General features: G+C 40.1%; 1 protein-coding gene across 1 annotated transcript in view; it reads right to left on the bottom strand.

The window, feature by feature from the left end:
* The window catches only part of MYRFL (myelin regulatory factor like), a 38,865-nt gene that overhangs the window by 14,428 nt on the left and 11,292 nt on the right, over positions 1–13,145 (bottom strand). Inside the window, exons 7-14 of the mRNA XM_049792017.1 lie at positions 11,729–11,924; positions 10,510–10,586; positions 9,138–9,248; positions 8,478–8,568; positions 5,012–5,212; positions 4,505–4,613; positions 3,911–4,020; positions 365–528 (exon numbers count right to left, since the gene is read on the bottom strand). Of these exons, the coding sequence (XP_049647974.1) occupies positions 365–528; positions 3,911–4,020; positions 4,505–4,613; positions 5,012–5,212; positions 8,478–8,568; positions 9,138–9,248; positions 10,510–10,586; positions 11,729–11,924 (1,059 nt within the window). The remainder of the gene's footprint in view (positions 1–364; positions 529–3,910; positions 4,021–4,504; positions 4,614–5,011; positions 5,213–8,477; positions 8,569–9,137; positions 9,249–10,509; positions 10,587–11,728; positions 11,925–13,145) is intronic.

The raw sequence follows: 13,145 nt of genomic DNA, 5'->3' as shown, positions 1-13,145 counted from the left end.
GTTTAGAAATAGGAAACACTCATCACTTCCACTGAAGCACTAATGAAGATTCTTTCTTGCAGAAGCAGCTCTGCAGATTTCTCTTAGCAGCAATTTCCAAGCTCCAGGGCTGTAACTGGACATAATCTACCCTTGCTTTACGCAACTGAAGCAATTATAAAAATGACTGCAATTTAACAGCCATTTCAAATATTAATTTTGTCAGTGAGTTAAAAATTATGAGAAATTTGAAATTTTTGCACAGCTTAAATGCTGGAAATGAGCTGAACTCCACTGTCGAGCAAAATCGGTTTTCGCTTCTACCGCAGAGACCACTTTACCAGTTTCTGTGACAACTATCAGAGAACATCCCAGACAGACGTACCTGACTTTGCTCTCTTCACTGACTGTTGACTTTAAACTGCTCATCCGTTTCAGCCTGGCCAGTTTCCTATTCCACTGTTCCAATTCTTCTATTCTGACTTCAAGATTGTTGGTTAGTTTACAAAGCTGCTTTACAGCACCAACGTTCTCCATAAAGATCTGATCCTGAGAAGCAAAACAATGACAAAAGTAGATACAGTATATTCATCAATCAGATGTAACAAGCAGTAATGAGTACAGAATTCACCTATATAAGGATATATTGAATATTTAAAATGCAAGCACAAGTTATCTCACTGTAAATGGGACTCACGACTCTAAAACCCTTTTGCTAGATTGTAAGAATTGCTTTTGTTCAATTTGCAGTAAACTGAAAATGAGGACTTGCAGAAAAATTTGAAGAAGCTAAAGGGCTTTGTACACCAAGAATTTAAACTATATTTTACCTTCATATTGCATTGTATTTTAAACCTTAACACTGTCACAACAGGCATCTACTATTTGATCTGTAGTGCTGCAGCCGAACATAGATTTCAGAATCCCTTAGCAAAATGTACATCCAACCATCTGCCTATGGGATTGACTAACCTGTCTCAGACAAGCTAGAGCTTCCATCCATGTTGTACACATAGCATGAATCAGACAGGAGTCCCTGAGAGCGGGAAAGATCCAAAGCAGAGGTCAAGCTGTGATGGTGTAATATTTTGTTCTCCCCTTCAACCCCTCCAGCCTCTTACAGGAGTCCTATAAGTTCCAATACCATGATCAGCTCTGCAGCTACCACAGTTCAGACACCCTCCATTTACTCCTTCTGACTATTTTACCCAGGAAAAGCTTTGTATTCTTCTACCCCCTGCTTATCATCTCAGTATCAATCTGCTGCCAGAGAAGCCCAAGCATCTAAGTAGTATTTTATCCATTTCTGATCCAAAAAATGGTTACTGATCCACTGCAGGAGCGTGGTAACAGCGTATTTTCTCCGCTCCGTTTGAAAGAACGGCTTTCTCATCCTAATGTACAACCAGGCTGATGCCATTAAACCTTGGATGAAGCTATTACTGCAGTTAGTTTTGCTAAGTGTTCCAGTCTAGGCAAGTCATGCAGAAGTAAGGCAAAAGCAGAGTGTCGCCTTTCACGTTGTAAATGCCGCACACACCTTTCTTTTAAAGGTGACCGCGTTCCACAAAAACAGACAGTATTTTGTATAAACAGAAGCTGAGCACAGGTATCGGTGGCAAGTTGCAAACTTCTCTACTGCCAGAAGACCAACAGCCAGTTTAACTAAGAAGAGACTTCAAAATAACCTCCTGCGTCTAGAACTCTGAAATCATTTATACGGTCACTTGTCCTCATATCAATGATATGTAGCAGCTGCCCTTTCCATTCTCCTCAAATCATGCATGAATCTCTTCTAGGTGACTTCAACTAGCTGAGAAAATGACTCATCTGCAAAATGAAGGAATGCTTTCTTTGAGAAAAAAAGGACTGATTAGAGTTTTACTGCCCTGCTGATGACAAAGTACTGACCACAGTGTGACTGAGAACAGCAGAAAGAGTCTTGTTCCAAAATAGCAAATTTCCACACAGTTGAGACATTTCTCTAGGAAGTGGTAGAGCCTGGTTCAAATGTGTAATGCAAACAATTCATTTTACAGGGTTCGACAGCTCCAAACAGGTAACTGACAAAGAGACACAACCAAACCAGCCAATATCCTGCTGACCTGGAACTAGACGTGGAATGTGAGATAACAAAGTTCAGGGCCCCATCACCTGCCCTACCGAACGCAAAGGTATCAAGCACTGTGCATTTACTACTCAAGGTGTGGGGCTGCTCTGGAGTCGGGAGCTCCAGACATTGAAAGCAGATGTTCCGCCTGGACATCAGGTGTGCCAAATCTCTGAATTCAATATATGTCTTAAACTGTTAGACACAGATCTCCCCCGTCACCCCAAAGGTCACAGAACCGACATTCACATCCTCTGCCACAGGTGTTAGGAGAAAGAGGAGAAAGCGCAGATTTACCTAACCGCATTAAAACGATGTCAAAGCGTTTGCGAAGCAATCCCAGACCTAGCCAAGTAGTCAAGAAAACGCTAAGCAGCAAAAAAAAAAAAAAGCCATTTTTGTAACAAATCAGTCCTGCTCGGGCCACGTCGGTGGCAGAATCAGGCCCCACCGGGTGCTGTAGGCTGTCTCCGTTTGCTGGGTCACATCCCTGGAAAACATCCTGAGGAGAAAGAGAACACTACTTCCCCAGGGCCCAAATTTGTGTGATATTTCAGCAAAGGGAGAGGTAAGTCAAAAGCTCAATTGTCCTACCTAAAAGTTTTGTCAGAAAAAAACTGGCTACCACAAAGCAGGTTTTTTGGGGGGGGCTCAGAAATGCAAAGGATGCTGCAGCTGTCACAGCGTAATGGGAAGGGCTGATGGACAAAACGAACTTCGTGTCACTATCTAACACCACTGCTCTTCTGTGAGCACCTGACCAAATACAGCAAATTTTCTAAGTCTCCTTTTCAACAGTATCTCTAGAAAGAGCTCTTTCCACAGCTTTATTCAAGGGGTCTCATATGAGTTTCCTTTATATGGAATACGGCGTAGCAGATTTAGCCTATGAATTTAACTTATTTGTAGCCTATCAAAAGATGACAAGTGAAACGCAGTATTTTTATAGATATTTTCTCCAAGTTTGGTGGTATAAACTTTGTGTTTTCTATAGAATAACGAAAGAATGCATGGTTATAATGAATACAGGATCGCGTTCATGGCATCATCCAGACAGGACAAGGTTCCCAATCTGTAAAACCTCCCTCTTCCCACTCTCAGCTGTAAGTGGGAAGAAGCTGGGACGTGGTCCTTGACCTGCAGTGAACCAGTGCACAACAGAGGGGCTGCTCCGAGCAAAGCTCCAGCCGAGCGCTGTCTGTTCTACAGGGAAAGGAGGGGGAGAAAGCACAGGACAATAGACCGAGGCATCGTTTCCAACCTCTGCGCATGGTAATTACTTTGTGTGCCATAAACATTTTGTAGTATGTGATTTTAAAGCTATAAAAAGGATTTCAGATGGCCAAAGAAACCTTCCCACAGAGCACACGGAGCTAGCATTTGGATTTGGCATGAAAAAATAGAGTAAGGAAGTTTTTATTTAGCAAATAGAATGCCATCAGTGCTTAATTCACTTCTGGAACAATTAACTTAAACACTTAAACCCAAAAGAATGTTTTGGAGTCCCACTTGCTGGACCAATGCTGTGAAATCGCTACCCACCTTCATTCAGCAAAGTTAGGTTTTTTCCTTCTCTCTTTTACTGTATGTTTATTTGTTATTATAATGAGATTTTAATGTAAATACTTTTTGTCATTAAAGGATTCAGCCATTTACCAACATCTGGCTGTTCAGTTTTTCCTCAATGATTTGCCAAACGCTATTTTTGTAAATACACGTGGAAGCCTACACCTTTCTATAAAGCATAGCGTGTGCTTACAGCTCCACATACAAAAGGAACAATCTAAATACACACTTGCCCTTTCTCTCTCGAGACCATACCTTGTCAACCATGAGGAAGTTTTCTATTTTTTCTCCGTCATTACAGGCAACATCTCCAACTTCTCTAACAGCTTGAGGTAAAAGCTCCTTCACTTCCTGGGCTATTATTCCTGTTCACAAAATAACAAATTGAAGTCAGGAAACACAGTGGCATACCGTTGACCATGGATGTGTGCATTGAGTTGATCATCCTAAAAGCTATAGGTAGGGCCAAACGTGATCTAGAATTTCTCTGTGGTAAGAAAATCCAGGATTTCACCTTTTTTTTTTTCCCCCATCCCACAGAAAACAAGCAGAAACCTTTAGAATTCCCACTTCTCTGCAATAAAAACCAAAATTGTTTGTGATCATGTACTTCATTCTCCTTAAACCTCTGGAAAAACAACCTCCTGTCTTTAAAAATTGAAACAGAAGTTGGAAAATTACCAGAAATATTTAATTTTGGCATTTTTCTATCACAGGAGATAGACAGCAAAGTGTGCAATTGTAGTATCCCAAGAAACGAGGATGAAACAGCAGGGTGTTAAAAGGCACTATGGCACAATGAACAACGGTGGAAGTTAGTGAAAAACGGGGACAGAGCTGACTGAATACCTGTTTCATGGGTATTTTTTATTCCCATAACAGATGCAAATTCAGGCTTGTAGTCATACTCCACCAGCCTCATTTGTGTTATTCTTCTCAACTGCTCATTCGTATCAACCTAGTTGGACAAACACCAAGATTCACGTTACAACACTACGAACGTCACGGCATCGAGGACATCGCCGAGAGAGCGACAAGCCTGGCGCGGCCACTTGGGCGATCCGCGCATCCGAAAATACGGACCGTCTTCCCATCAGCAGAGCGCTATTTGTATTTGCGCTGCCAGTGACCCTTCAGTCTGACAACTCCCATTTACACAGATATCCCAGCTTGCACGGCCAGCCTCTTCCAAAATCCATAGGCGACGGCTCTGCAGAGCAGAGCGCTGCAGCTGGTTTCTTTAGGCCAGCCTTTCCGCACACCCACGATAAAGCAGCTGCTTCATGTGTCAGAACGATGATCCACACGTGTGCTGTGGTGCAAACATAAATGCCCTAAATACTCCACAGCCCTCACCTCCCGGATATTCTGTTTTGCTCGGCTGTCAGACGGATGCATGACTCTGCCCATAACTTTTGCATTTCCGCAGACAACCAGTGCTTCGTCTGGTGCATCTGTGTTAATTCCTACTCGACCATGATAGACTATTGTCTCTGGAACATGTCCTCGCTGCCACAGTACATCACTGTCATTCTCAAACTGCCCTGGGTTAGATGCCTGGAAGAAAAAATTATGTTTAAAGGTATAGCATAGCATGGATGTACTATTGCTTATTCCTTTAGAAATTCAGGGAAAATGGAAGGCTAAATCTTTAAATTGTATTCAAGAGCTTTTCTAACACACCAACAGAAAAAAAGAAAAAAAAAAAAGAAAAAAAGAGTGGAGTCACTTCCAAGTGTTTCTGCTCACACAGCATTGGCCTCATTGCTTTTTCACTTGAATTCTACTTTATTATCACCTTAAGCTAAATTATCAATGTCCAAAGCTTTCCAAATTCTAACTTCAATGTTATGCCACATAACCGTTCTTTATTTACCAGCAAATTTTAGCTGAGGCTGGAAATTGGAAAAGACCAAACAAGGTAGAGATTAAACACATGTGATTCACCAAATCCTCTGTACTATTTTTAAATAACTCAGATCAGAAATTTCACGTCGAGGAAACAGGGTCTTCCAAAGAACACCAATAAAACAAGGGAGTGTGTATAGTTAGAAAAGGAATTTGATTTCAATAATAAATTTTGTTAAATTTTTTTTTTAAACTTTGAATTCAGGCTTTAAAATTTGAGTCTGAACGAAAAGTATGATGACAATAAAAAGTTTGCATGCATTTAAAGAAGCCAGGCTTTTACAGGGCCTTGCCATCTACAAGGCTCTGCACTTACCACTGTTTGTCACAATTAGAGCATGATCTGATATGCCTGATAACAAAACTACCAGCCGAGCAGTGGTTATGTTTGAGTGTATAAAGGGCCAGAACATGAGCTGCTTTCTCTCACAGTGCATTTGCACAGCTTTGCCACTTTAAGGTAACCAGTGGCTGGCTCACTGTACACCCTGCCACTGAAGCCCTCTCAGACATCTGGAAAATGACTTTTTTTTTTTTTTTCTGTTCAGTTTTCCTGTTGATGTTTTCACCGCTTCAAATCACAGCCTCTTGATCCTTCTGCTTTTTTGCCTCCTTTTTTCTTTGTCTGGAATAGTGGCCAGGTTTGCAAAATCTCATTCCCTGGATTCCTATTGAAAAACTGTCTCAGATACATTGAAGGAGCTCTCCTTATTGAAATTTCAATAGAATCTAACTCTAAAAATGGTAGAAAAATGTAAATTTCTAAATCATACATAAAAATACGTATCTTATAAGGTAACAATGATCCCAAGGATGAGTCAAATATGGAAATTCAACAGCTTTCCCAAATTAGTAAAGACATGATATTTGTAACACTGCTAGATGCAGAAAGAGAAAGTCAGATGAAAGCAGTATTGTGGAAATTAACGGACAAAAAAAGAAAAAGAACTAAATATGCAGGAATAACACAAACATAATGCTTCAGTGTCCTGAAATAAAAGAACCCATAGCAACAGCCAGGATGATAAAATGTCTCAGCAGGGCAGAAAACTACTGAACTCCAAACATTGCCCTCAAAGCCCTTCTGCAGCTCCACCCAGCAAGGAGCTCTCGGCCACGCTGCCCTCCAAAAACCTAACCGTAACCGCGGGAAGAGGGCTTATGGCACGAGGGGACACAAAGTTATGGCCCGGATGAAAAAGGAGCCAGGACTGAAACCCTCTGAAAGCCCTCATCTTCCTTGGGAAACCCCTGTGCAACACCACACATACTGGGGACTTGCACTTTTGCTCTCTCCAAACCCAAATGCTAAGCCAGGCTGTAATCACAAGCCTAGGCAGATGACGTGCTGCCAAAAAGGACCCAAGCAATCGCCTACTGTCGTGGTTTAACCCCAGCCGGCAACTAAGGACCACGCAGATGCTCGCTTGCTCCCCCGCACCTGGTGGGGTGGGGGAGAGAATTGGGGGGAAAAAAAAAATTTAAAACTTGTGGGTTGAGATAAAGACAGTTTAACAGGACAGAAAAGGAAGGAGAAAAAAAAAGAAAAATATTAATAATAATAAAAAAATATATATATAGAAAACAAGTGATGCACAATGCAGTTGCTCACCACTCGCTGACCGATGCCTAGTTAGTTCCCGAGCAGCGATCCTCCCAGGCCAACTCCCCCCAGTTTATATACTGGGCATGACGTCCCATGGTATGGAATACCCCAGTGGCCAGTTGGGGTCAGTTGCCCTGGCTGTGTCCCCTCCCAACTCCTTGTGCCCCTCCAGCCGTCTTGCTGGCTGGGCATGAGAAGCTGAAAAACCCTTGACTTGGTATAAACAGGACTGAGCAACAACTGAAAACATCAGTGTGTTATCAACATTCTTCTCATCCTAAATCCAAACCACAGCACTATACCAGCCACTGGGAAGAAAATGAAGTCCGTTTTGGCTGGAAGCCTACTTACTCCTCACCATAAGCCAAGGACTAGAAAGACCCCAGGCAAACAAGAAGCAATTCCTCGATTGTCCCACGCGAGAAAGTTCACTCGACCGCATCTCTCGGAGTCCCTCCCCATCCTCGGCAGCCCCACCGCACGGCACCTAGCCATCCCCTATCTCCCTAAGCCTTAACCATAATCTACATCCTAGAAATAACCATAACCCGAGACTATGCCCAGTTCAAACGTTACCCAACGGCTACCGGTCACATGCAGAAGGGGCCAGGACTGAAGGAAAGCTTTCGGCAGCCCCCCTGGGGCTCTGCGCCTTCCCTCTCTCCTAACCCTCACCCCCCAGAGCCCCTCTTCCAACAGAGCTCTCTTCCGAGTCCAACTCTCACTGTAGGCTAAAGCTGAGGACTAAAAGGAAAAATCTATGTCGATCAGGGGACTGAAAAGTAATGGTCGTGAGGAAAAGAGACCAATCCTTCCTTTTTCTCTTTTGAAACCTGTATTACATCCAGCAAATTAGGAGCTGGGACACTGGAAACACACCAGAAAGGGGCAGCTGGGGGTCTTAAATCCTCCTAGAGCTGCTTGACCTTCTTTCCTTGCATTTTTTTTCCTTCTCATCCTCCTTTGAAAATGATGCATCTAGCCAACGAAAGCATTTACCAAATTCCTGGCAAGTGCAGGAAATTGTTTCACCTCAAAGAAAAAACAATCTGGAAAAATCAGCGTATTTTGTATTGGAATTCACAACAAGCTTTCTTTTTAAATTCTACTATAGCTCTACTTTTAACGTTTTAAATTCCTGATAATTAAAAGATAACATACTCATACAATACGGAACTGTAATTTTTTTCGCAATCTTTCTCAGTCAATGGTAATTTGTGTGCCCAAGAATCACCCTCCCCACAGTCTCCTGTGAATATCAAAACAGTAAATACTTTTAACATGAAAGCAATATAAATTTCTACCTACCCTCACAATGATCTTTTCAGAGACATTTGCAGACAGCAAGTAGAATTGGTCCTGAGAGACAGCATACAGTCCGACTACCAGCATGAAGTATCTGATTTGAAATCAATTTAATCAAGACAATAATTGAAGTAATGTCTTCTCACAGAAAAAAAATAAAATGTTTTAAGTACAGCTGCTATTAGTGATGCATCAAAAGATAGCCAGAACATTATTTTAGAGGTATTTATGTTACAATATGAAAGAAAAAGTACTTCCTTTATTCTCAAGCAACATGCTCTTTCAATCCCCACAATCACTGAAAATGAACAAAGATTACAGTAATTTTGAGAAATTAAAGTAAGAAAGACTCAAAGATGAAGAGCATTCCTTCCTCAGAAGGAAATTATCATGATTTGGGGTTTTGGCTTCCTGGTTTCGTCAGCCATCATTCTGGCTATGATTTCCTGAAGTTATCTCTACCCATGAGGATGAGGTCTTTTATTCTCGTATCATTCTGTGACTCTAGAAGAGAAGCCTTTAAGGAGATACCAAATATCACAGAATTTGAAATAAAATCACAGATTTGGCAACACTGAGATTTTGCACAAACATCAGCTCCATTCTAAAGTAGACTTTCTCTTTTCCACTTCATACATGCAGGCCAACTAGCTACAGCAATACCTCTGGTCAGGATTAGGTTTCCCCTTTTTTCTCATATTATTTGCTGTTGTTTCACTGAAATGCAACCTTCCCAGTGTTACTTTAGTTATCTGGTCCCCTGGCAGATCAACTCTAAAATAGAAAAGGAAACAAGATCAGGGAAATAAGCATTTGGAGATCTACCCAGCTCAAGCCAGATTTCCTCAAACTCATTACAGCAGTTCTGAGAAAAACTGAAAAATTAAAAAAAAAACAGAGGGACCCCAGCAAAAACACAGTAACCCTGGTTTATAAAAACACGTTAAAAAGACAGTGACTACATCAAAGAGATAAACAGGATAAAGCACCAGCAGTGGGAAACTGTTCTTAGTAATAGGAGCCTTGTGTTTCTTGGTCTGTTTGTACAGTCTTGAACATAATAAAACCACATGTGTTCTATGGGATGGGTATTTGTTGCTTGCCAAGGTTGACATTGCTTATTATTGGATCTGAATTTCCACATTAAAATAAATAAATGTTACTGCTTGTCCTTTTTTTCACCTGCACCTAATTTGTATGCCTAGAAGTATAAAATATACAGCTGTGTCTCAAATACATAGTGGCATTGCTCCTGTAAGTGATAAACAACATGAATAAAGAGTTTGCATGGAAAAAAAAAAAACAGTCCGCCGAACGGTCACCCATGAAACAATTTACACACACCCAGAATCTATTTGTTGGTATGCAAAAGGAAGAAAAATGACATGATAGAGATAATTTAGTGAAAATGAGCTCTCCTCCCAAGCTCAAAGTTCATTTTTCAGATTATATATTGCAGCCTTTATCCCAGCACTGTCCTGTCGAAGTTGATGCTGTCTTATCTTTTCCTGGTTTAAGGCTTATTTAATTATTTATAGAGAACAGAACAGCTCCAACAGAAGACACTCAAGCCAGAAGAACAAACATTGATTCTGCCAGTGACTTAAGACGCAGAAGAATGGCAGAGAGCTGTGGGGAGAAGCCGCACAGATGTTTCTAGCAGAGGCACTCCCCCTGAAAACACTGCAAATACATCTCATGCCCGTGTAGAACAGGAACATCACTGCCATTTTTTAAGATGGGAAATGCATCCGCCATACAGCTCTGAACACCATACAGCAGTGCTGCTAGCTGAATATAAATATTTTGGACAGGCATTCTTCACACACTTGTAAAGCTGCTGAAAATTTTCCTTAATGAAGGGAGACCAGGCACTTATTACTATGGTGATTCTATGTGTGCACCCAGAATGGAATTTGGATACAGATCAGAAAACTGGCTTAGAACTAATGTAAGTTTCCCAGAAACTACTACTACACATTTCAAACCAATCACATATTGAAATCAAATGGAATAATTTTCTCAAAATTCTTACTTAACAGGATGGAAAGTTTTTTTGCTTCGATCTGACTGAGACTGTTCAATAGCAATTGTTTGATTTGGAGCTTCCACCTATGAAGAAAAAAAAATTCAAAAGTGACAGGAATATTAAATTTTAAAACACATAAAAACTGAAAGAGAAGTTAACAGGCAAATTGTCTGAAAGACTGAAATGTCTCTCATTTCTCATGGAACTACACAGAAAGTAACACAGGAATTGCCTTCTGATCAATTGACACCTGACAGCTAGTCTGAAGCCCCAAATCATTCTGAGGACATAATTTGAAAGAGAAAAAAAGGGGAAAAAAAAGGAAAAAAAAAAAAGTCATGCATTAAATTGCAAAAGAAAAATTGCTTTATGAATCTAGATTGTTCTTGGCTCATTTTATCCCAGAGCATAAATGCAGATATTTAATGTGAGAACTGAACCTGTGCAAGGTAGTTCCATAAGTTATTTTAATCTAAACTTCTGTACCTTTCTGGAATGGTACCAAGCAGCACTTTGCTTCAGATGGGAACAGATGACAGTAATATTCACTAATTTCTTCTGCATTAGAATGCATTAAGCAAATCTGGTAGTAGCTGCCTTGTAAAACAGCTACATGGATTTTTTTTTAAATGACTGAATTTTGGTAGTAAGTAAAAAAATGTGGTAAATTCTTTCAGAAAGATTAAAATTTCTTACTACTCCTGTAAATGCAAGCTTGTGGACCCATATTGGCTGGGAAGAATTTGGTTCTTAAAATGAAAATGTAAACCCTGGCAAGAAGAAATGGGGAAATTTTGTTGGTTTTCTACATGTGAACTGTTCAGGAAAACCAGATTTGATTTTTTTCTTTGCTTTGTGAATTGTTGGGGGTTTTTTCGAGAACTCTTTTTGACCAATGGGTAGACTGGCCACCTACACACCAGCTGACGCCCTTGCACTGCCCACAGAGGGAATGAAATTTCAGTTAAAGAGAGGGAATTCATTGAAACCACAGCAAACAGGCAAACATGTCATCTTTTGGCATGTATCAGCGCAAGCATCCACAAAACGTCTCTTTTTTGCAAAAGAGTTCCACACAGAAGCCACTAGTAACTTAAAAGTGTTCTCTTTTGTCTCGGTCAAAAATTACTAAGAAAAGAGTTCATTTCAATTATTTACCTTATTCTATGGATAATCACATACTAACTTAGTAAAAGTAATAATCACAAAGAGGAGAAATACTTGCCTTTATTCCAAAAGCTTTCAAGTAAAACTTTTCTATTGGTTTCCCCCCCAGCTGAGTTTTGACATATTTTGGATGTCCAGTGATTCTAATATGGACTGTGATTTGGAAGTGATTCTTCTTCTGGCACACAAAGGCATCATCTGTTGTTGAAAAATTAAATCCTTTATCTGTGACAATGTGATATCCTACAGCAGGTCTACAAAAAGAAGAAGAAAGAATAGCAATTTTGAGGCATATTTGAGTGACATCTTGAGTTCCTATTTTTTTACATGTGGTCTGAAAATCCATCTGATTTTTAATTACAAAATGGGAGCTGAAATACATCTTTACAATCACCGGTTCTACCAGTATTTTCTTCTCAGCCTCTCAGAGGTGTAAAAATGAAAATGCATATAAAATGTACTCTAATTCTAGTCTGACACTTGAAATGTTTGGAAACCAGAGGTGGAGAAGCTTACATAATCCTCACTTACAAATCTGGTACAAAGGGACTCTGTGCACCTAAAAGCACAATAAAACCTTTTAGTGTGTTCAAGCGTTCATTATAACGTTGCTATAAAAACCAAAGCTGAACAAGTGCTGCAGACAACAATGTGCTAATGAGCCAGCAAAACTCCCTGGTTTGCTCCTGAATTCCCACACCAAGTGCTTCTGCAGAAGCTGCTGGGATTCAAACACGGCTTTACTCAAGCTAGAAGAAAAGCTATCGACACTGACCCTCTGGCCAGATGACTACAAAATTCTCCTTTATAATGTTGTCCATCCTACCCCAACCAAGGAAACCCTATTCTGTCTATTCAAAAGGCTAATTTGTCACCCAAAGAGAAAGAGTATTCTGTCCTTATGATTCAGAGCAAACAAGGAAAGGTATCAAAAGACCTTTCTAAAAGAGCCAGTGAACTCACCATCCCAACAACGTTTTCAGTCCTCTGATTTAAGTGATACATAATTCTCAAACAACAGGACTACATGGCAAGGTTCTTTTATATGGGCGTTGGCTTTTCTTGCTAATGAAAGTTTGATAATGATGATCTCGTCTGATGCTACCGAAAACCTCTCATTAACACAATTACTGAAGATGGCTTTTCAGAACTCATCCATTTGTTTGCACATTATTAGTTGGAAAAATCAAAATGTACGGACTTCACAAGAAATGTACAGACTTTATTATCTTTTTATAAATTATGAACAAAAGGCCCCTTTCAGACAATCACTGATTATCTAGGACAGAGAATAAAGAGAAAACTACTTTGTACCTACTCCAAAACTAGTAAGTCATATGTTAATTAATATTAAAAATTATAATGAAGTATCTACCATCTCCTCAAACCATCATTATTAAAGAAGCAAAGCTTCTTCAATTTCTTTCTACAAAGGTAATTCTTTTTATGTATGTACTTCATAGTAGGGAGAAGAG

Source organism: Accipiter gentilis, chromosome 34, assembly GCF_929443795.1.
Source record: "Accipiter gentilis chromosome 34, bAccGen1.1, whole genome shotgun sequence".
Lineage (NCBI taxonomy): Eukaryota > Metazoa > Chordata > Aves > Accipitriformes > Accipitridae > Astur > Astur gentilis.
The sequence above is the reverse complement of the archived record's forward strand: the minus strand, read 5'-3'. Positions and strand labels throughout refer to the sequence as shown.